The sequence below is a fragment of the Lontra canadensis genome, unplaced genomic scaffold (genome assembly GCF_010015895.1).
Source record: "Lontra canadensis isolate GAN:19392208 unplaced genomic scaffold, GSC_riverotter_1.0 scaffold125, whole genome shotgun sequence".
NCBI lineage: Eukaryota > Metazoa > Chordata > Mammalia > Carnivora > Mustelidae > Lontra > Lontra canadensis.
In genome coordinates, this window is record NW_022631119.1 from 2,246,587 (window position 1) to 2,268,698 (window position 22,112).

A 22,112-nucleotide genomic window follows, 5' to 3' on the forward strand; every position below is an offset into this window, starting at 1 on the left:
TCCACTATTCTCTGTTGTTTGAAGTTGTCAGTCTTGCTCAGATTCAAGGGGTAGAGGACACAGACTCCAGCTTCTCATGAAAGCAGTGTCAAGGAATTTGCAGTCATTTTAAAGACTACAGGCAATGGGAACATCATGTAAGAAATCCCTGCAATGGGAGTGAAGTCAGCAAGTTCAATAAGCTGAAATAAGTAACTCTAAATTGACCCCTCCTCAGCATTCCCTTTCCCCAATCCTGGCTTAATTTTTTATCCTTAGAATTTATCACCTTCTGATTTGCTATATTTTTGAATATTTTGTTCATTGTTTTCTCCCACCAGCTTTTGAGCCCCATGTAAGCAGGATATATTTTCCCTTGTTTTGGTTACTGATGTAGCCACAAAGTAAGTAACTAGAGTTTTTGAAAGAGTGAATAAATCAAAGCGGTACTCTCTGAGGTGAGGGCCCCTGTTGAGAACACGACCAGGGGAAAAATTCTCTTGGAAAGGACGTTGTTAATAGCCTTTTTTGGGCCTGGCTCAAAGTCAGAGGCGGAACGATTGGGACTGGCTTTATGGGAGGTGTGGTCTTGTTTCTGGCATTGCGGGCTAAACCAGTTCCTAGGGAAAAGGAGTCAAAGCTGGAGGCCGGTCTGTAAGAAGCAGTAGAGCAGGAGCCAAGGGCAAATATCCAGTGGGGAGGGCAAGGCTGAGTCGCAGAGTGCCTAGGATAACGTCCCAGGCAGGGTATCTGAGTCCGTGAAAACCGTCCACGGGCGAATGCCCTCAGTATTCTGTGGGCGGTGTCGGGGTCAGGACTGACAAGCTGGAGCTACAGGATTGAGACGTTGAAAAGCTGCCTGGGGATGGAGAAAAGCTCTGAGGCCATGGAAGAACCCAACTAAGAGTGTCAAAGGGGGAAAAATGTGTCAGAGGACTGGTCACTGAGAATGGACTAAGGGGAGGGCTCAATGCTTAGTGTTAGAAGTGTAGGAAGCAAAGCATAAAGAACCTAGGGGTGAGTCTCAGGAGGGCAATGAGAGCCAATGAAGAGCTGTCATGGGCGCGGCGCTGTCAAACTTCGCTGGGCGGGACCGAAGGCACCGAGCCGGGGATGGGGCCGAAGCTTAAGCCAATGAAAACCCGACAGGTGGGCGGGGCGTCGCCCTAAGGCCAAGGGTGGAGCCAATGAGAAGCGGCGCCGCGTCCCTGCTGCCCCCGCCTCCGTGGGGCGCGCGCCGGAGCCACGGGCAGCCGTTAGGGGCGGGGCCTGCAGCCGCCCGCGCGCGGCTCGCGCCCTCCCCTTTGTGTCGCCATGGCGGCGGCAGCGGCGACGAGGACGACGAGCGAGGGGTCGAGCGCAGCCGGCGCCTGAAGAGGCTACGCTACCATGGTGGTGAGGGGCCCACGCGGCCGTCAGTCCGTCTGCGTGTCAGTCTGTCCGCGCGCGGCCCCGCCCCGCGCGCCCCGCCCCCGGCCCCGCCCGAGCCCGCGGCCTGCGCCGCCCCTCACCCCTCGTCGAGGTCCCTCTCGTCCCCCGGTCGGGTCTTGGGCCCGAGCTCTTACCCCGGCCCCGCCCCCTAAGTGTGCATCCCCTTCCACGCCCTGGATGGAGGTGACAGTGGCCGAGGACCCAGGCTTGGGGGGATGGGCTAGTCCCGGGAAGGACCCGCACCGCCGGTTGCCCCCTCCCCGGGACCTGCTAAAGCTTCCTGGGTTCTTCGCCAGCCCCCATCCCACAGCCATCCTCAGCGTCTTCTCCCAACCTCCATCCCTCCCTGGCTAGCCCCCTCCCCCTCCTACCACCAGCCCCTTTCGCGTTCTTGAGCCCCACCCCCATCCGACTCCATCCTCAGCCTGACCCTTTTCTTCTCCTTCTCACTCCGTTCTGCTCCCTCTCAATCAACCCTCCCCTACCCCTCCATTGGCCTGAGCCTCAGCCTCTCCAGCATCTCCCCTGACCTTACACCCCAACCCCACACCAGCAGTGTACCTCTGGCTAGATCCTAGGGTCCTTCTCCATCTTCTTGTCCTCACCCTCCCTCCCCACCATCTCCCTCTCCCACCATACTGCTCCTGCTCATTCATCCATTCATTCCCTCATTCGCTCACTTAACAGACATTCCCTGATACTTCCTGGCAGAGCCCATGTTCCAGGCGCAAAGAAATTCACATCCCGTCCTGCCTTGGGGAGCTTCATGGGCTGGAGAGGGACAGAACCGAGGGTGAGACCCAAGGATGAACCTGGGGTCGCAGGGATATGAAGGAGGGAGTGGCTAGAGCCTGGCCTGGGAAATACCTATCTGGCAGCTGGTTAATTTACTCATCAGATTTTACCCAGCTCCTGCTGTGTGACTGGGCACTGGGACCCAGAGAAGAATTAGGCTCAACCTTCCTTGTGAGGAGCATCAGTTCTGTGCCCAGCTCTGTGCTGGGTCGCTGATCCTGGGGAAGTCACAGTCCAGTGGGGGGAGATGGACTTGTCACCTGTGGTCTCTCAGAGTGCTCAGGGCTGGGATGGGAGAACCTCAGGGGATAGAGGAGTCTAGAAGAGCAGGCTGACACTTCCAGGACAGGGAATGAGAGAGATGAGACCTGAGGGATGAGGAGGACGGAACCTACGGAAAGGATAAGGAAGAGTGAGTGTTCCTTGCAGAGGGAACAACCTTTGCAAAGGCCTAGGAGGAAATGAAAAGATGGTGCTTTTGTTGGACTCTTAGAAGTTTGAAAGCTTCCAGAGTGGAGGCCGAAGGGGGAAGATGGGACTGGAGAGGTAAACAGATCTGAGAATTCAGACTTTATCTTGAAGATAACAGGGAGCCGTTGAAGGTCTATGATCTGTGGAGAGACAGGCAGATATGTGTGGTATGAAAATTATACTGGCGCTTGCTGTGAAGAAGCTGGCAGGAGGGAGAGGTTGGAAGCAGGAAGATTGATAAGATGGGAGCTGTGATTGTCCAGACATCAATAAAAGGTGTGGAGAGGCACATGGGGCATGACTATACTCCTCAGGGGCTAAAGGAGGGCTTTAAACAGGGAGAGATGGTACCAGCATGTGCTCTCCCTCACCTTCGGGCTGTGCTCTTCCAGCCCCCCACCCCAGACCACACACAAAGAAGCAGGCCCACCCTTAGTTGCTCTCACCTCCCCCTGACCTACCCTTCTGCTCCATGCTTAGGGCAGCCTGTGGAGCAATTCGGGCCTCTGGGCCCAGGCTCACAGATAACAATGCTCCCGTTGTCTCTCTGCTCCCATCTCTGGAGGCCTCTGATTCTTCTTTCTGTTCTACAGGCTCGCAGCACTGACAGCCTGGATGGCCCAGGGGAGGGCTCAGTGCAGCCCTTGCCTCACACTGGGGGGCCCAGTGTGAAGGGGAAGCCTGGGAAAAGGTGAGAGATGAGGGTGAGGTTCAGCTTAGGAGGGGGGCTGAATGCAGGAGCCACCAGTGATGTGTACCTGTCCCCCAGGCTCTCGGCTCCTCGAGGTCCCTTCCCCCGGTTGGCCGACTGTGCCCATTTCCACTACGAGAATGTTGACTTTGGCCATATTCAGGTATGAGGGCTTTGCACCAGGTGGGAGGGCGAGAGCCTCCCCAACCCTGAAGCAATATCAGCCACTTTACCCTTAAAACCTGTCTCAGGAATAGGTGCTCCTCCCACCTGAGCAGTCAGTGGCAAGAGTCGCAGGGTGGAAGGGGAGCACGGTTCATTCATTAGTTCGTTTCTTTATTCATTCACCTAACCTTTTGTTAGGTGTAGGCTCTGTGCCAGGATGCTGTACTCTGAGACATCACCAGGCCCTGCCCTCAGGGAGGCCGAGGCCAGGGTTGCAGACCCATCTCTAGATAGTGCCCACCTGGAAAGATCAGGACTGGGACAAAAGTGAGGCTCCTCCCTGGGCCTTTATTTTCCTCTGCAGCTCCTGCTGTCTCCAGAGCGTGAAGGCCCCAGCTTCTCTGGAGAGAATGAGCTGGTGTTTGGGGTGCAGGTGACCTGTCAGGTGAGGCCATCCCCTTCTCATCTGGCCTGACAGATTGGTTTTTGTGGTTCCCAGATCAGTGTAATGGGACTCCTGGCCCTTTCTGTCCCTCCTGCCCCCACAGGGCCGCTCCTGGCCAGTTCTCCGAAGTTACGATGACTTCCGATCCCTGGATGCCCACCTACACCGGTGCATATTTGACAGGAGGTTCTCCTGCCTCCCAGAGCTCCCTCCACCCCCAGAGGGTGCCAGGGCTGCCCAGGTAAACTGCTGGTTGTCTCAACCCCCCGCCCCCCAGCTATGGTGTGTCCTCCTGAGCAATGTGGGAAGCCGTCAAGAGAGGATAGTGAAATACTTAAACACTGGTATGGCCCAGGTTCCAACCAGTCGGAAGGGAGAGGCCCATGACGAAGCTGCAGCAGGGAGGCTCCTTTCAGTTTTAGGATAATGAGGTGTTCCAGGGGATTCGGTGGGAGAGTCAGCGGGGCCCCGCCCAGTGCGGGCACACAGGAGCCTGGCAGCCCATTTACTAACTGATACGGAAATAGGTCAGTGCTTACCAGTGGAGCGGCACCATGCGTTCAGGCTGAATCCCAGCCCTGCTTAGGGCAGTAGAGTAGGGCAGCGAACTCTCTCAAGGTCCCCTCACAAAAGCCCCCCGACAACCTGCCCCCAGATGCTGGTACCCCTGCTGCTGCAGTACCTGGAGACCCTGTCGGGCCTGGTGGACAGTAACCTCAACTGCGGGCCTGTGCTCACCTGGATGGAGGTGTGCCCGGGAAGGGGGGCTTGGAGCTGGGAGGGAGCAAGGGCCATCTGAGGAGTGAGGACCAGTCTGCGAGTGTGTGTGGGCGCAGGAAAGAAACAAGCCAGAGTGGAGGAGGCTCTGGTATTTCAGTGTCTGTGTGGGCACATGCCTGTGAGGGAGAATGAGTGTGTGTGTGTGAGAGAGAGAGAACGAGCGAGCGAGCAGGCATTGGACTGTGTGCATGTGAGCATTTCAGGATCTATCAGTTAGAAATAGGTTTGACTGTAACTCCTAGAACACCGGGCCCACAGTGGCTCCAACCAGGAGGTTTTCAGAGAGGAGATGAGCTTGTCTGCTACGGAGGATGAGGGCACCGGGGTGTCCCGGGACATGAGAGGGGAGGAGGGGCTTTGTTGGACAAGAGTTTAGGTGTTTGACCCATAGCTCTGACCGACAGAGGCTCTCAGGTGGGGGACTAGTGGCCTCCTCCCGGCCTGGAGGAAACTTCTCTGCCTTTATTGTCTCCTCCTCGTGGTCTCTCCCCACTTCAGCTGGACAACCATGGCCGGCGCTTGCTCCTCAGTGAGGAGGCCTCTCTCAACATCCCTGCAGTGGCCGCCGCACACGTCATCAAGCGGTACACAGCCCAGGCACCGGATGAGCTGTCCTTTGAGGTGAGGCCATGGGGAAGCAGACTCCGGCTGGGCTCCCCACTTCCCTTGTCCCTTCTGACCCTCCCTCCAATGACCGTCCCTCTCCCAGGTGGGAGACATTGTCTCCGTGATCGACATGCCGCCCACTGAGGATCGGAGCTGGTGGCGGGGCAAACGAGGCTTCCAGGTGAGCCTGGCTCGGGCAGATGGGAGGGCCAGGGCACCTCGCCAGCTAGGGTGGCCCATTCACTGACCCCAAACCCTCCTCAGGTCGGTTTCTTCCCCAGTGAGTGTGTGGAACTGTTCACAGAGCGGCCTGGTCCAGGACTAAAGGGGGGTAAGTGCCAGGGGCAAAATGGGGAGGCCTCCCTGCCTCCTTTGCCCATCATCCAGTCTTTCCACCCGTTGTTCACCCCACAGAAGCCGATGGTCCCCAGTGCGGTGTCCCAACGCCCCAAGGTGTCTCCTCTCTGACCTCAGGTAATGGAACAAGAGGCCAGGCCCCTGCCCACCCCACCCGCCATGGGACCCGTGGTCGCACTGACACTCTGTGACTTGCCTTTACTCCCACAGCTGTGCCCCGGCCACGTGGGAAGCTGGCGGGCCTCCTCAGAACCTTCATGCGCTCCCGCCCCTCCCGGCAGCGGCTGCGGCAGCGGGGCATCCTGCGGCAGAGGGTGTTTGGCTGTGACCTTGGCGAGCACCTCAGTAATTCAGGCCAAGATGGTGAGGCCCCATGTCCACCTGCCCAGCCTGCTCCTCCCTCCCCGTTGCAGCCTGCCCAGACCTGAGCCCCTGCTTCCTCCCAGTGCCCCAGGTGCTTCGATGCTGCTCTGAGTTTATTGAGGCCCACGGGGTGGTGGATGGAATCTACCGGCTCTCAGGAGTGTCATCCAACATCCAGAGGCTACGGTGAGGGCCCTCCGCCAAGCCCTTCCTTCCGCAAACACTCACTGAGCATCATCTCTCTTCCAGGCCCTGTGCCATGTGATGGGGACACAGAGTGCGGGGGGGGGGGTTAGGAGAGCTCAGAGTGGGGTTGGACTGGGGCTGGGGGCAGGGAGGGTTTTCTTGAGGAAGTGACAGCCAAGCTGAGGCACAGTGAGTGCAGGGGAAAGCAGCAGGAGCTCATGTCCCTGGAGTAAATGGGCCTTTCGGATACTGTTAGGATTTTGCCTTTTACTCAGAGGAAGGGGGTAACCACAGGAGGGTCTGAGCTGGGGAGGGACAGTGTGAACCGTCTAAGGTGGGAGGCAGTGAGGCAGGAGCCCTGGGGCTAACAGGAGGCGCGAGGTGACAGTGTAGAGCCTGGGGCTCTGCGAGATGAGGCAGAGGGTCACATGAGATGGCATTTACCCAAGAGCAGTGGACACCACCAGAGAGTTTTGAGCAGGGGCTGCTAGGATTTGGGCCACATTTTCCAGTGACCTCTTAAAGCCAGGAGAAGGACAGCTTTGTGGAAGTAGCGTCGTAATCACGTTCTGTATTCAGATGACCTCAGGTAGCCACAAGTGGGAGCATCTCCCACCTGGGCCTCAGTGTCATCCTCTGTAAAATGGGGCACGCTCGGTGGGGCACACAGAGTTGTTGGGGGTTCTGTAAGGTACTGCCTCGGAAGAGCCCAGCACAAGAAGAGAGTTGCTTCTGTCTGTGGACCCTTTGGGAGGTGGAGGAAGAACATGGCCAGGTGGGTCAGCTCTGACCTGAATCTTTCTTCTCCTTGACCTGGTGGCCTCAGGCATGAGTTCGACAGCGAGAGGATCCCTGAACTGTCCGGCCCCGCCTTCCTGCAGGACATCCACAGCGTGTCCTCCCTCTGCAAGCTCTACTTCCGGGAGCTGCCGAATCCCTTGCTCACATACCAGCTCTACGGGAAGTTCAGCGTGAGTAAGGGAGCTGGCAAGGTTGGAGGGTGCCGGGGTGCCCTGGCCCAGCCCCCGTCACGCCTGTGCTTCCTCTCAGGAAGCCATGTCCGTGCCTGGGGAAGAGGAGCGCCTGGTGCGTGTCCATGATGTCATCCAGCAGCTGCCCCCGCCTCACTACAGGTAAGCCAGAAGGGGTGGGGAAGGCCTGTGGGGGGGGTCCCATGGGAGCTGAGGCTCAGGTGTCTTCCTCCACTGCCACCCCCAGGACCCTAGAGTACCTGCTGAGGCACCTGGCCCGCATGGCAAGACACAGTGCCAACACCAGCATGCATGCCCGCAACCTGGCCATCGTCTGGGCGCCCAACCTGCTACGGTAAGCTGTCAGCCCACCAGCCTGACCCCCTCAGCTTCCTACCACAAGCTGGGCCTCAAGTCGGCCCCACACTTCCCACCCAGAACCCACCCAGCTTCTGTTCTCTCTTTCACTTCATTCCACACATATTTCCTAAGGACCCCCTGGGTGCAGGCTCTTGTTCTCAGCAAAGGGACCCAGGACCCAGCAGTGAGCAAGAACCTGTGCTCCTAGGCTCACATTTTCATGGGGGAGACAGACAGTGAGCTAGCAAGAAGAAAATTAGAGAGTGTGGTATGATGGTGACGAGTTCCAAGGAGAAAGATGACAAAGCAGGGAAAGGAGATGCATGTGGCCATGGAATTTTGAAAATTTTAGAGGGGCAGGCGAGGTTTTCATAAGAAGTGAACCCCAGAGGATTTGATGGTGACCAAGACAGGAGAGCTCTCTGCTCTGCGTGAATTAAGTGGTCCATGAGATGGTAGATATAAGAACTATTAGGACAAAGAAAAAAAAAAAGAGAGAAGGAAGCTTAATAATTTTAAATAAAGTGGGTGGGGAAGACTCCATTGAGAAGGTAACATTTGAGTCAAGACCTGCGGGAGGCGAGGGTGGGGACCCATGTGGACATGTGGGGAAGAGCAGACCAGGCCAGGGGAACACAAGTGCCAATGTCTGGAGGCTGGAAAGGCACTTCTGTGCTGAAGGGCCAGCAGGGAGCCCAGGGTGGCAGGAGGGAGCGAGCAAGTGAGTGAGTGGTTGAGGGGGAGGAGATGACAACGTCAGAGTGATGACAGGGGACCAGCCAGAGCAGTAACTTCTGGGTTCCGGGTCACGGTAAAGACTTTGCTTCTGCCAGGAGAGAGGTGCAGCGGGGGAGGCTCTGAGTCTGCAGGGCCCTGACAGGGGGTCACAGGCTCCCTCTGGTTGTGGCCCGGAGCAGACTGCAGGGGGCAGGATAACCTGGGAGCCCAGGGAGGAGCCGCTGTGATGTCTGGGAGTGGGAGGACGGAGGCTGGGCCACGATGGGGAAAGTGGGGGAGAAGAGTTTAGAATCTGGAGAGATTTTTGTGGATGGAGCAGACAGGGATTGCTGAGAGGCTGGATGTAGGTGTGAGGGGAAAGAGAGGGGTCAGGAGCATCACCCGGACGTGACTGGCCTGAGCACTGAGATGGGGAAGGCAGGGAGGGAGGGGGTTGAGGAAAGGTTGAGAACCTAATTCTGGATATGATCACTTTGATGAGGTCAGAGGTATTGGATGACTGTCATTTCTTCCATTGACTTCCCATTGTGCCTAGCTGGAACCTGCCAGCTGGGCTCAAAGCACCTGGCACCCCTCCCCCTCGTCCCATCCAGGTCCATGGAACTGGAGTCCGTGGGGCTGGGTGGGGCAGCAGCCTTCCGGGAGGTCCGGGTGCAGTCTGTGGTGGTGGAATTCCTGCTCACCCATGTGGATGTGTTGTTTAGTGACACCTTCACCTCTGCTGGCCTCGACCCTGCAGGTATGCCCATCCCACCCCCTGATGTCCTGGCTACTGCCCCCTCATTGTTAGGGCTGCAGTGGGAGGGCAGGTGGGCTCCCAGCCCTATCCCTAACCCCACTGAAGCTGGACCTCCCTCCTGGCTCCTTGAGGACCCCGCCCCGGCCTCTCCCTCCCCCCCCCCCCCCCTTCTCATTTCAGCTCCTACGCTCAGGATCCCCACTTCTTGGCCCGGACATCGTTCTTCCTTCACCCCTTGTAGCTCCCGGGGGCTCTTGGGGCCTTGGGGCCACCAGGGAGGAGGTGGGAGGTCCCCAGACTTGACCCCGCCCCGGCCCCACCCAGACTCCCCGCCCTACCCCGGACCCCAGCCCAATCAGGATTCAGCACGTCGGAGGGCCCTCTGGCCCGAGGTAACTGAAGCCAGAGCCGCTGCCCCCGCTGGCTGCCGGGAGCTGCCTCCTCATCAGCTCGTCCTGCCTCACTCCTCCTCCTCACCTGCCTGCTGCCCACCCATTCCCGCCTGATCCGCCCTGGCCCCCTGCCTTGCCAGCCCGGGTGGGCACGCTGCGGGGCCGGGGCTTGGGCTGTGGCGCTTGGCTTTGCCTGTGGCCTTGAGAGGCCCCCAGAGCTGACAGCTGCCCCCTTTCCCAACTCCTTAGGCCGCTGCCTCCTCCCCAGGCCCAAGTCCCTTGCGGGCAGTGGCCCTTCCACTCGCCTGCTGACGCTGGAGGAAGCCCAGGCTCGGACCCAGGGCCGGCTAGGGACTCCCACTGAGCCCACCACTCCCAAGGCCCCAGCTTCACCTGTGGAAAGGTGAGTGGGATGCTGGGGGAGCACAGGGCCAGCCTGGAGGCCCCAGATCCTCAGACTCCCTCCTTTTGTCTACCGCAAACCCCAGGAGGAAAGGGGAGAGAGGCGAGAAACAGCGAAAGCCAGGGGGAAGCAGCTGGAAGACCTTCTTTGCACTGGGCCGTGGCCCTAGCATCCCCCGAAAGAAGCCTTTACCGTGGCTGGGGGGCACCCGTGCACCCCCACAGCCTTCAGGTCAGAGGCTGCAGTGGGTGGGGAGTTGGGGTGGAAGGGAGGCACTCCGGAGTGCCCCATGCCCATCCTGCGCCTCTTCGCAGGTGGCCGACCTGACACAGTCACGCTGAGATCTGCCAAAAGCGAGGAGTCTCTGTCATCGCAGGCCAGCGGGGCTGGTGAGCGCTGTGGCCCAGGCCCGGCCGGGTGGCTCAGGCCCGGCCCAGTGGAGCTGGGAGGGCTGGCAGCCCTGGGGCGGCCTCTAAATGTACTTCAAATTTGTGGGTTTGGGGTTCCTTTTTGATGTTCTTTAGTTCCTAATCCTGAAATGAGTTTCAGTGTGTTAGAAAAAGTGTCACCCTTGGTTCATGATGCTCTGTGATCACTGGTCCAGGCAGGGCCCTTGCAGGTTTTTATTCACTCCTTTGGAAAAAAATCTAAGTAATGAAGCGACCACCTGTGAGCCCACTGGCCAGAACTAAAAAAGCCCCACTCCCTTGGCTGCAAGCTCCTCCCCTCTGCCGTCTGCTGCCTCCCCACTGGAGGCAGCCCTGGATTCCATGCGCAGCATCTCCTTGCTCTAAGATTTTATCCTCTGCAGGCCTCCGTGTAACATATGGCACAGTCCTAGCTGTTTTGTAAACGTTGAAGGTCTCTGAAGAAAGGGTGCTGGATGCGGAACTTGACTTTCCACTCACTGCCAACCACGTGGCTGAGTGTTGCTCAGCCTTGTGCCTCTTAGCTGCTCTCTGGTATTCATGTGCGGCTCCCCCATCCCGAGTCACTTGTCTATCCTCCTGAGGGCTTGGGGGCTGTGGGGAGCACTCCCTGCGCGCCCACACTCTGGAGAGTGTTCCAGGCACCCAGGAGCGAGGGGAGGGGCGTGCTGTGGGCCTTGCTCATGTTCAACTTTACATGACAAGGCCCAATTGCTTTCCAAAAAAAAACCAGTCACGTCTGCACTCCTGATAGTGATAGTGAGAGCTCAGGAGGTCCCGCTGGTCTCCTGCTCACCAGCCTTGTGGTTGTCAGATGTTGGACTGGCCTTCGGGTGTAGAACGATTCTTATCATGGCCTGGCCATCTCTTTCCTTTCTCACTTTGAGTCTGAACAGCGCCTGGATTTGCAGCCACTGAGACCCTACCCAGGGGAATGCCTCTTCGTGTAACTTCCCCAGCCTAGCCCATTGGGTGATGTACCCTATCCTTACTGCCATATGCCTATGAAGTTCTGACCCCTGACACCTAACTGCCCCCCTTCCAGGCCTCCAGAGGCTGCACAGGCTCCGGCGACCCCACTCCAGCAGTGACGCTTTCCCTGTGGGCCCGGCACCTGCTGGCTCCTGCGAGAGCCTGTCCTCCTCCTCCTCCTCCTCTGAATCCTCCTCCTCTTCGGAGTCCTCGTCCTCCGGATCCTCAGCAGCTGGGCTGGGGGCACTCTCTGGTTCACCCTCACACCGAACCTCAGCCTGGCTAGATGATGGTGACGAGCTGGACTTTAGCCCACCCCGCTGCCTGGAGGGGCTCCGGGGGCTCGACTTCGATCCCCTTACCTTTCGCTGCAGCAGCCCCACGCCAGGCGACCCGGCACCTCCCGCCAGCCCAGCACCCCCAGCCCCTGCCTCCGCCTTCCCACCTAAGGTGACACCCCAGGCCCTCTCACCCCGTGGGGCCGCCAGCCCTGCCTCGCCCACCGCCCTGGACATCTCAGAACCCCTGGCTGTATCCGTGCCACCTGCTGTCCTGGAGCTGCTGGGGGCCGGGGGAACGCCTGCCTCAGTCACCCCAACGCCGGCTCTCAGCCCCAGCCCCGGCCTGCGGCCCCATCTCATCCCCTTGCTGCTGCGCGGAGCGGAGGCCCAGCTGAGTGACACCTGCCAACAGGAGATCTGCAGCAAGCTGGCCCTGCCTGTTCCCCGGGGAGCCCCAGGCCAACATGGTGAGTCTTGCTCGGCCCACCCCATGCCCTTAGGAACCCTGAAGGTGCACCCAAGCCCGGCTGACTTCTCTTCCCATTCCTCTCTGTGTAGGTCCTGGTATGGATTCACCGCTGCTGCCCCCACCCCTGTCCCTCCTGCGCCCTGGGGGGGCCCCACCCCCACCCCCCAAGAACCCAGCACGCCTCATGGCCCTGGCCCTAGCTGAGCGGGCTCAGCAGGTGGCCCAGAGACAGAGCCAACAGGAGCATGGGAGCACCCCTTCTGCTCCCCACTCCCCTTTCCACCGCTCACTGTCGCTGGAGGTGGGCGGTGAGCCCCCAGGGACCTTGGGGGTTGGGCCAGCTCCCAACTCCCTAGCCCATTCAGGTGCCTGGGTTCCTGGACCCCCACCCTCCCTACCAAGGCAACAAAGTGACGGGAGCCTGGTGAGGAACCAGCGGCCCCCCGGGACCTCAAGGAGGGGACTCAGAGGCCCTGCCCAGGTCAGTGCTCAGCTCAGGAGAGGTGGAGGGTGCAGGGGGTATGGGGATGAGCCACAGATGGCAGCTCTGTTCCTGTATTCTGTCCTCCCACAGGTTCCTGCTCCTGGCTTCTTCTCTTCAGCCCCTCGGGAGTGCCTGCCGCCCTTCCTTGGGGTCCCCAAACCAGGCTTGTACCCCCTGGGTTCCCCATCCTTCCAGCCCAGCTCCCCAGCCCCGGTCTGGAGGAGCCCCTTAGGTCCCCCTGCACCACTTGACAGGGGAGAGAACCTATACTACGAAATCGAGACGGGTGAGGGAACCCCCTACTCTGGCCCCACTAGGTCCTGGAGTCCCTTTCGCTCTATGCCCCCAGATAGGCTCAATGCCTCATATGGCCTGCTTGGCCAATCGCCACCACTTCACAGGTCCCCGGACTTCCTGCTCAGCTACCCACCACCCCCTTCCTGCTTTCCCCATGACCACCTTGGCTACTCAGCCCCCCAGCATCCCACCAGGCGCCCTACTCGGCCTGAGCCTCTGTATGTTAATCTAGCTCTGGGGCCCAGGGGTCCCTCACCTGCCTCTTCCAGCTCCTCCTCCCCTCCTGCACACCCCCGGAGCCGTTCAGATCCTGGACCCCCAGCCCCCCGCTTACCCCAGAAACAGAGGACCCCCTGGGGCCCCCACACCCCTCACAGGGTACCTGCGCCGTGGGGCCCTCCAGAGCCTCTCCTGCTGTACAGGGCAGCCCCACCAGCCTATGGGAGGGGGGGCGAGCACCATCGAGGGTCCTTGTATAGGAATGGGGGGCAAGGAAGGGAGGGGGCTGGTCCCCCACCCCCCTACCCCACTCCCAGCTGGTCCCGCCACTCTGAGGGTCAGACCCGAAGCTATTGCTGAGCCGCAGCTGGGAGGGACCTTCCTCCTCTCCCTTTCCCCTCACTGATACTGACCCAATCCAATCCCTCGTTTTGTATTTTCTTGAGCTCCTGACCCATACCCCAGGTTTCTAACTTTGTAACATGTTTCTGATGTGGGTCCCTAACCTGTTATAGCTTCCCTACTCCGGGCTGAAGGGCACACCTATCCCCCCACCAACCTCCCCTCCTGGGGGCTCCCGCACAAATCTGAGGGCTAGGCTGACACCCTGTCTTCCCTCTCCCTCCAGGAGCCCCCAGCTTGTCCTGACCTGTGCACAGGGGGTTGGGGAACAGCTCCTGCCCATCTCCCCCGACACTCCCCACTAAACCATCTGACAAAATTAATGAATAAAAACAGTGAAAACACGGAAAAACAGTGAAAACACGGCCGGTAGTGTCATGCTGGGGCCAGACTCAGGGAACAAAGAGGCAGAGACAGATGGATTGCTTTATCACGTTATCATTTCAGCAAGTGCTGCATGGGAAGTCCGTCCTGGGAGGCTCTGAGGGGTGGTGTCTGCAGAAAGGCAGTCACAGGCACTCTAAGAATCGGTTTCAGGAGTGGGGTCGAGGCTGGGCTTGTCTCCGAGTGGGCATCCACCCCGCAGCTCCACTATGATCTCCTCCAGCAGGTCCATCCTGGGTAGTAGTGGGATGGGGGTGGAGCCAGGGTCACCACAGGGATGAGGAAGGGGCCCCAGGTGGCCCCCAGCAGGGCCCATTTCTCACTTCTGCAGGCTGGAGAAGAGACATCCTCTGATCAGCTCGGTACTGGGCTCCTGCAGAGGAAAAATGCTGGAGCTGCCACCCAGTAGCCGTTGAGCTCAGGATGGGCCTGGAAGGGGGAGGAGGGCAGAGGATAGGCTCCCGTTCCTCTGTCTCACCCACCCTCAGGACCTTCCCCTGCCAGCAGCCTCCAGGGGGGTGGGAGGCCTCTCTGTGGGTCAGCAGGCAGGGGGTGGGTTTTAAGGCCGGAAGGTCCAGCAGGGCTGGCATCTTGGCTGAGTTCCTCTCAAACTGCTCCACAGAACCCTGGTCCCCAGCAGGGAGGCTAAGTCCTGCAGGCTGGGAGTGTAGGGCGGGCCCTGGGGGAAGTCGGGTTGGTCAGGGGGCACAGGTCAGTTGAGGGGTCCCTGGTCAAAGGCGAGGCAGCTGGGGAAACAGGCTGGTGACAACTGGGGTGAGGGCTCATAGTTTAACAAACTGAGTGGCTGCACAGGGCCCTGGGGGGATCTACACCGTCGAGCTGGGCTCCAGGCAGTGGTGCAGGCTGACCCGGGCTGCAGGGCTGGAGCCTGGGTAGAGGCTGGAGCCGGGACTTGGGCTGCTGCCTAGAGTCAAGCTGCTGCCTGAGTCCCAGGCTGGGGCCCTCTGGACTCTGCCACGGCCTGTGACCTCAGGAGTCTTCAGGGCCTGTGGAGACAATGGCAGGAGCTGTCATGGGTTGCCCAGTGTCCCACAGCTCCCCTGGTCCTCCACATCTCTGCCCTGGCTCCTACCTGGCATGGGGAGAGGCCTAGGGACATCACAGGGGGCACAGGCCTGGGTGGAATCTTGGTTCTGGGAGCCACCTCACAGTACAGTGTGTCTGGAGGGACAGACCAGTTGGTTGGAATGGGGGGAGCAGAGCTGAGCTCAGCACCAGCCACCACCCGCTCGTGCCCTCTAACCTGGTAGGAAATCCTGAGACGCAGGGCACCGTGTGGTCCAGTGCATCCGGGAGCTCACCTCAGGAGCCGAGTCCTGGGGAAAGGCGGCTGAGTGTGTGATGTGGGTCCTGCCTACGGTTCCACAGCCACTCCCCGGCCGGCCAGCGTATCCCGTACCTGGGCCATGGCCTCCTGCAGCAGGTAGCGAGTGTTCTGCAGGCTGCCCCAGCGGTCGGCTGGCCCCAGGCCCAGCCCAGCCTGAACCAGGGCCTGGTAGGGGGCTGGCACCAGGGGATCCAGGGCCGGGCTCTCTCCTGCCTCCAATTTAGCCTTCACCTCAGGCCCCTTCCTCCCAGCCCAGGGCAGCTGTCCTGTGAGGAAGCATGATTGGGGGACCCGATCCAGAGGACGACCTCAGCGGGGCCGGGGTGTAGGATCACTCACTGACCGGTGAACACCTCCTGGGCCAGGATGCAGAAGCTGTAGAGATCTGAGGTGGCAGCGGGCGTGTCACCGCAGATGAGCTCAAGTGGCAGCCAAGGGTACAATTCAGGAGGCGGGGGCAGCCCTGGGCCTGAGCCTCCCCGGGAGTAGCCCTGCTGTGGCCTGTGGAGGCCGAGGGGCCTGGTGAGCCAGCGGCCATGGGACAGGGATACGGGGCAGGCGGGGGAAGTAGGCGCTCACCTGGGCTGCAGCCAGCGTTGGTGCAAGGGCCGCCCGTGCTCCAGGCTGCTCACTTTGGCCAGGCCTGGCCGGACCAGCTGCACGGCGTGAGAGCTAAGGCCACCGTGGGCGTGCCAGCGGGCCTGCAGGAACAGCAGCGCCTCCAGCACCTGCAGCAGCAGGTGGCCAGGCAGCAGCCCCGGCACAGCGCGGGGTCCTCCTGGACTCGGCCCACGTGGGTGCAGCACCACATGCAGGGAGCCCAGCCACACCGGTTCGAAGAGGAGGCACAGCCCCGACAGGTCGGCCGAGGGGCTCAGTGCCATCAGCAGCAACAGGTTAGGGTGGTGCAGGGTGCTGGGCGGGAGGAGAGCAGGCCACTCACAAGGGGGCCCTGACCTGCGTGGTGGGGGCTGCTGCTCGGCACAGATCAGCACATGCCAGGGGTTGACCATCTGATCCGCATCAGCCACGGGACAGAGGAGAAACTGAGACCCGGCTCGCAGGGCCAGCTCCCAGTTCATACCCCATCTGGGGTACCTCTGCCTACACCCAGCCACTTCTCTGTGGCCTAGAATACACAGCATACGGCCCTAGGACACACTTTACAGCAGGAGGGTGGGGGGTAGTCACTCCAGTAGGAGGGCTCCGTGCCAGGTGCTGGCCCAGAAGTGAAGAACCATAACCGTGGCCACTGCCACACTCCCTGGCCCCCTGTTTATGAGACACCTGAGTCCGGAGGGCAGACCGGAGACGGGTCTGGGGGACTGGGCCATCCTCAGGGTAAGGCTGGGGGTGGTGTACCTGCAGTGCTGAAGGTCAGCCAACAGCACATCCGGCTGAGCTCCAGGTGCCTTCAGCTTCCGAGCTGTCACGGAGTGGCCCCTCCACAGGAGGCTAGACAATGCCGGAGGGGGAAAGAGCACAGATCTGAAATGGGGGTCTTCCCACGAGGGAAGGAGGAGAACCAGACCCCTCCCAGACTCTACTGACAGCCACGCAGGGGGTGTGAGAGGGGCTCTCACTTGGCCATGAGGGTGTGGGAGCTGCTCTCGTAGGTGCGGTCGGGCTCGCCCTGGGCTGGCAGCAGCTCCTTGGGGTCCGCAAGGGGTATGCCTGTCACCAGCCCCAGTGGCCTCAGACAGCTCAGCTGGGAATGGGGAGTGGGATTATGAGGCACAAAGCAGACAGGGATGTTCCCTGCTCCCCCAACCTCTCCCGCTTACCTGGCCAAACCCCAAGGCTGGAATTCGGGGGGGTCTTCTGATGCGCTCTCGTCTCGGTGCTCTGGGGCAAAGGAAAGTCCAGGGGTAAGTCTAGGGCAGCTGGGGGCAGGGGTGAGTGGGCTTTAGGATATGGGTAGTTACCTGTCCGCACACTCCCGCCGCGGCAAGGGCAGGGAGCCACACAGGCTGTGTCTACAGCCGGCCTGCAACTGGCCCAGGGATGCACTGGCCGCCAACTCAGCGTCATGCACTAGTGCCGACATGTGGGCTCGGCACAGCTCTAATAGCTCCAGCACCTGGACGGGAGACGTGTGTGGTGAAGCAGATGGGGGTACCAGCTCTATACGCCCCCACCCCACCTGGGCCACTGCTCACCTCCCAGCTCTGCTTGGCACCACCCTGCTCGGCCCAGTCCCAAGGCGTGCGACCCCGCTGGTCATGCAGACGCAGGTCACCCCCTGCCTGCAGCAGGTGCAGCATCACCAGGCTGCGGCCCGAGAAGGCGCCTGCGTGCACAGGTGTGCTGCCATCAAGGCAGCGGCTGCAGTGGAACAACAAGGACAGAAATGCATTAGGAAAGAGGCAGAAAAGGGACAAGAGGTGGCAGGATGGGAGCACTGAGGGACGAGAGGAGTCGCAGTGAACATGGGAGGTGGATTTCGGGACAGGAGGGTCACTTGGGGACAGGGTGAAGTCTTTACTGTGAGCATGGCAGGTAGCAGGAGAATGGGAGTAGTCCCTGGTGGACAAGAGGGGGTTAATCCAGAGAACAAGGGGGAGATCACTGGGGCCAGAAGGGTCATCAGGATGGAAGGGTGTCATGAGGGAGTGGTCTCTGGGGAGGAAAGCCTCTCAGTCTCTCTGGGGCTCAGACTCCGTGGAGCGGTGGGGGCACCGCCATCGGTCCACTCACTGGTTGGGGTTGGCGCCAAAGGTCAGCAAGAGCTGCACAGCAGAGCTGTGGCCCAGCAGCGCCGAGAGGAAGAGCCCCGTCTGCCCAGCGGAGTTCTCACCATCCACCTGGACAACTGAGGGGCAACAAGGCTTAGGGCTGTCCCTGCCCTTTATTCCAGAGGCAGAGGTCCTGGGGGCCGCTATGCAACACCTCTGCCAATTCCCAGTCCCTGCAGTCCCTCCTTGACTGGGTGAGCCTTGACTCCAGGTTCTCTCTCTATACCCTGGAAGCCCCACCCTCCAACCAAAGGGGACTCTGCTCAGGATCTGTCTCAACAAGGTGCTCACTGTTAATGAGCCCACAGAGTCACAACAAGGGGTGAAAACCACCTGCTATGCTGACACCCATCTGCCACCCCAGAAGTGTCAAAAATCACACAAAGGTCCCCAGGGGCCAGGGGGACGTGGACTTCTCAGAACCTCTGCTGACAGGAGCCTCGTGCACCATCCAGGGCAGGCAGCCTCCACCCAGCTCTACTGCAGTGTATGTACACAGGTCCCATGTGGCCAGCATCCAATTCTTCAAGAAAAGCAAACTCTTGGGGTGCCTGGGTGGCTCAGTCATTAGGTGTCTGCCTTCAGCTCAGGTCCTGATCCCTGGGTTCTGGGATTAAGCCCCACCTCAGGCTCCCTGCTCAGTGGGAAGCCTGCTTCTCCCTCTCCCACTCCCCCTGCTTGTGATCCCTCTCTAGCTCTGTCTCTATCAGATAAATAAATAAATAAAATCTTAAAAAAGAAAAAGAAAAGCAAACTCTTGGATTTTCTCAGGAAATCTCTCAAGTTTATTTTTGAGTTCTGCTTCTAAGAGCTGGATCCAAGAAGCAACCTCCTCTGCACTCACTTACGCCAACCCCCTCCCCCACCATCCTGCTCAGAGCCTCCTTCTCACCCCTCCTCTCCACACCCATTATCCTGAACTCTTCTTCCTTGAAGCCCTTGCCCCTCTCCCTACTGAGGGCAAATGCACAGTGTCTTTGTCATTGCAGTCCTATGTCCTAGGCAGATATGGCTAAAATCAATCAAGCACTTGGCTCAAGCCAGCTTAGTTACTGTCACAAAATTCCTCCAAAGGTGGTCCTTCAAGAACATCTGAATGTCACATTTACTGCCTTCTATTTTAGCCAGTAGCCCACTGTCTTTTGCAAAGGCATTCTAACTGATTTTCTGCATTTGTATTGCCCTGCAGAAGGGTCTTCTTAAAACACAAATCATTGCATGATATAATCATTACAATGGTAATCATTTCATGTATAATCTTATACACGTTGTTCCAAAAAAGAGAGAGAAAGAAAGAGAGAGGGAGAGCAAGGCTCCTTTTATGAAGCTAGAATGACCTTAATTCCAAAGCCACATAAGTTTCCAGAACCAAAAATAAAATCGTATTTCAATTCCATTTATGATCATATATGCTAACCCCCTAAATAAAGTAAAAGGGATTATCCAATTGATTTATTCCCAGAAATCAAGGATGATTCAACGTAAGAAAATCAATCAATATAGAAAACACATTCATGAATTAACAAAAAAATCACACTTGACTCAGTAGATACAGAAAAAGCAACTGATAAAATTCAAAATTTCCATAAGAGACTCTTTTTTTTAAATTTTATTTTTTATAAACATATATTTTTTTCCCCAGGGGTACAGGTCTGTGAATCACCAGGTTTACACACTTCACAGCACTCACCATAGCACATACCCTCCCCAATGTCCATAATAACCCCACCCCCCCTCTCCCAACCCCCCTCCCCCCAGCAACCCTCAGTTTGTTTTGTGAGATTAAGAGTCACTTATGGTTTATCTTCCATAAGAGACTCTTAATGACAGAGAACAAACTGAGGGTTGATGGAGGGAAGTGGGGGGGAGGTGAGCTAAATAGGTGATGGGTATTAAGGAGCACACTTGTTATGATGAACACTGGGTGATATATGTAAATATGAGTCACTAAATTAAATAAAAATAAAATTCAATACTTACTTATGACTGAGGGGAGGCAAATACCTCAAAAAACTAAGAATAAATGGGAACATCCTCACTTTATAAAAATTATATACCAAAACTCCAAAGCACCCACAATACTTAATGTAGAAATAGAGATTAATTCTCTTTAATATCAAAAACAAGGAAAGAGATATCTATTGACAATAAGGTTTGGGGGTTCTGGCCAACAACTTACACAGGGTAAAAAAAAAGAATTAGAGTTTAAAGGGCTGATACCAAACTGTCAACCATCTGTGGGTAACAAAAACTGTTAAAGAGTCAAAAATTTCAACTATAAAGTTCAGAAAGTGGCCAGAAACACAATCGAGTTACAAAAATCAATTGTAAATTAGATGTTCATTTCCTCCCTACAACTCCAATGGCTTCTCATCACACACAGAACAAAATGTAACAGAATTCACCCACTACTTCAGAGGCCCTTTCCTGTCTGTGGCTGGTGCCACTTAGCTTCCGCCCTCTCCCTCTTCCACCCCAGGGGGACTCATCCCCCTCTCCTCCACTGCTACTTAACAATTTGTTTTGACTTCAAGGCCTTTGCAGTGGCTATTTCACCCTGGGGTGGGGGGTAGGGGGTTGCATGACTGGCTCTCATAAAGCCACCCTTTTTGGTGTATCTACTTCTTCCTCACCATTTTCTTAAATTCTCATGATAGATTTCATTCACAATGACCCAGAAGGTCGTCCCTAAATCCCCATCATGGACATCAGAGGCTGGCACACGGTAGGTGCCTGGTACACAGCTGGTGACTGGCCCTCTGAAGGCCCGCCTTCCACACAGCCTCTTGAGCTGCACCCCACAGGTAGGTGCAGGAGCTAAAAGAATGCTCACCTCTTCGCAGGAGCCGCGTGAGGCCCCATCCTGGGCCCCCAGCCACGGCCAGGCGATGCAGTCGTCCCAGCTGGGCTTCTGGATCCCTAACAGAACCCAGCTCCATGGGGAAGCGAGAGCGCAGGGAGGGCATCTGTGGGCTCTGGCCTCCTCGCTCAGCTCCTGGGCAGGGATCACCTAGGGGTTTCTTATGAGGGAGGAGGAAGTAAACATAGGACCTCTTGGGGGCAATAAATACAGAACCGGCTGGGAGTCCTGGAGGGCCGCGTGAGAAAGAGGGGAGACTCAGGAGGAGTCTGCTCTGCTGTTAGGTGTTTGAATGGGAAAAGTGGTCGGACAGGGAGAGCTAACGACCAGACCGGGAGGTCTGGGGTCTAAGGGAGTCTGGGGGGCTGGGCATTCTCTCTGGGGGAAGGGGGTGTAAGGGCTCCAGGGACAGGACCTGAGCTCTGGAAAGGACACTAGTGGTTTAGGAAAAGGCTCTGGTAAAGAGGGGCCTGAGGGCTTGGCCTGAGAAGGGGTAGGGTCTCCAAGCTATGCGAGGGGGTGGAAAGGAGGGCAGTCAGGGCAGGGGCAAAGGCGCTGAGGCAGGCTCTGTGGGCTGGGAGAGGGTCTGAGGGTTGCGGACTCGGACTGAGGTTGAGAAAAGCCTCTGGGTGCTGGGGCGGGGTCTGTGGGCTATGGGAGGGGGCTGAGGAAGGGGACCTGAGGGCTGTGTCTGTGGGCTGGGAGCCGGAGTCTGATAACCAGTAGGTTCTGCGGGCCACCAGGCGTGGGAAGGAGGGAGAAGTATGAGGGAAGGCGGAGGTCTGGCAGCGGGGTCTAGTCTGAGGGCCCAGTAAGCTCTAGGAAGATTCTGGAGTCTAGGCTCCAGCCCACCGCTCTTTGCACCTACCGTTGCGCTCCTGCAGTGCTTACCACGTGACTGCCACGTGACCCAGGCTCACGGGCGCTGGCGTCGGAGCGGGAACCAGGGGCGCATGCGCTTCTGTGTCTTGCGCTTGCGCAGTATCCCCCTCCTCTGAGTGACGCCCCCACAGTCCTGACGTGATGCGAAAGAAGAGAAAGCGATATCCACCCCAGAGCTATCGGCTTTGCCGCACATGTTACCCGCTTCTTCCGCCTGCCCCAGGACTTGTTTGAGGGGGTGGGCCCTTCCTAATCCCTGTCCTTGGCTGTCTTCTTTCCATGCTTCTCACCACCACCACGGGCCCCACGTGTCCTGGACACCGCTCCCTGGAAATCCTCTGATACCGTACCATCCACTGGGTCCCACACTTGTTGTATCTTCCCAAAACTGCATTTCCTCCCCGATCACCATCTCAGAGCCCACCCTCTTCAAGCGAGGGCCCAGGGCCTCGCCCTTCACTGTCTCCCTCCCGTCCAGC

At 58.4% G+C, this 22,112-nt stretch overlaps 2 protein-coding genes across 7 annotated transcripts; one reads left to right on the forward strand and one right to left on the reverse strand.

Moving 5' to 3' along the window:
* Positions 1–1,223: 1,223 nt before the first annotated feature.
* Positions 1,224–13,770, forward strand: ARHGAP33 (Rho GTPase activating protein 33). 4 transcript variants are annotated; one of them, XM_032841815.1, is made up of 22 exons: positions 1,224–1,374; positions 2,098–2,203; positions 3,270–3,367; positions 3,446–3,530; positions 3,897–3,977; positions 4,081–4,218; positions 4,633–4,725; positions 5,256–5,378; positions 5,467–5,544; positions 5,628–5,694; positions 5,778–5,837; positions 5,931–6,083; positions 6,167–6,269; positions 7,096–7,240; positions 7,320–7,402; positions 7,488–7,595; positions 8,932–9,077; positions 9,719–9,872; positions 9,958–10,103; positions 10,187–10,261; positions 11,346–12,020; positions 12,112–13,770. In XM_032841815.1, exons 2-22 carry the CDS (start codon positions 2,177–2,179, stop codon positions 13,380–13,382), a joined length of 3,909 nt encoding a protein of 1,302 aa, XP_032697706.1. In that variant the 5' UTR covers positions 1,224–1,374; positions 2,098–2,176; the 3' UTR covers positions 13,383–13,770. The 4 variants fall into 4 exon arrangements, with proteins under 4 accessions (XP_032697706.1, XP_032697707.1, XP_032697708.1 ...); XM_032841816.1 differs by having other exon boundaries at positions 2,122–2,203; XM_032841817.1 differs by lacking the exon at positions 2,098–2,203.
* Positions 13,771–13,832: 62 nt separating this feature from the next.
* Positions 13,833–21,637, reverse strand: LOC116857651 (inactive serine/threonine-protein kinase TEX14-like). 3 transcript variants are annotated; one of them, XM_032841925.1, is made up of 16 exons: positions 21,620–21,637; positions 20,725–20,979; positions 17,854–17,968; positions 17,316–17,481; positions 17,082–17,236; positions 16,941–17,001; positions 16,740–16,864; positions 16,519–16,611; positions 15,736–16,071; positions 15,500–15,657; positions 15,229–15,422; positions 15,073–15,145; positions 14,902–14,990; positions 14,642–14,815; positions 14,132–14,181; positions 13,833–14,041 (listed from the first exon to the last, which is right to left on the reverse strand). In XM_032841925.1, exons 2-16 carry the CDS (start codon positions 20,855–20,857, stop codon positions 13,945–13,947), a joined length of 2,019 nt encoding a protein of 672 aa, XP_032697816.1. In that variant the 5' UTR covers positions 20,858–20,979; positions 21,620–21,637; the 3' UTR covers positions 13,833–13,944. The 3 variants fall into 3 exon arrangements, with proteins under 3 accessions (XP_032697816.1, XP_032697818.1, XP_032697817.1); XM_032841927.1 differs by lacking the exon at positions 21,620–21,637 and having other exon boundaries at positions 13,935–14,041; positions 14,132–14,237; positions 20,725–21,362; XM_032841926.1 differs by lacking the exon at positions 21,620–21,637 and having other exon boundaries at positions 13,973–14,237; positions 20,725–21,362.
* Between the last annotated feature and the right edge of the window lie 475 nt (positions 21,638–22,112).

What these genes read in the sequence shown, in the direction of transcription:
- LOC116857651 (XM_032841925.1), bottom strand. Translation starts at nt 20,857, where the DNA reads ATGCCCTCCCTGCGCTCTCGCTTCCCCATGGAGCTGGGTTCTGTTAGG. An exon ending in CGGCGGGAGTGTGCGGACAG is followed by an intron (nt 17,002 to 17,081) that starts GTAACTACCCAT and finishes CCTTTGCCCCAG; the next exon opens with AGCACCGAGACGAGAGCGCA. An exon ending in CAGCCTTGGGGTTTGGCCAG is followed by an intron (nt 16,865 to 16,940) that starts GTAAGCGGGAGA and finishes CCCCATTCCCAG; the next exon opens with CTGAGCTGTCTGAGGCCACT.
- ARHGAP33 (XM_032841815.1), top strand. Translation starts at nt 2,177, where the DNA reads ATGGGCTGGAGAGGGACAGAACCGAGG. An exon ending in AGGGTGCCAGGGCTGCCCAG is followed by an intron (nt 4,219 to 4,632) that starts GTAAACTGCTGG and finishes ACCTGCCCCCAG; the next exon opens with ATGCTGGTACCCCTGCTGCT. An exon ending in ATCGCAGGCCAGCGGGGCTG is followed by an intron (nt 10,262 to 11,345) that starts GTGAGCGCTGTG and finishes CCCCCCTTCCAG; the next exon opens with GCCTCCAGAGGCTGCACAGG.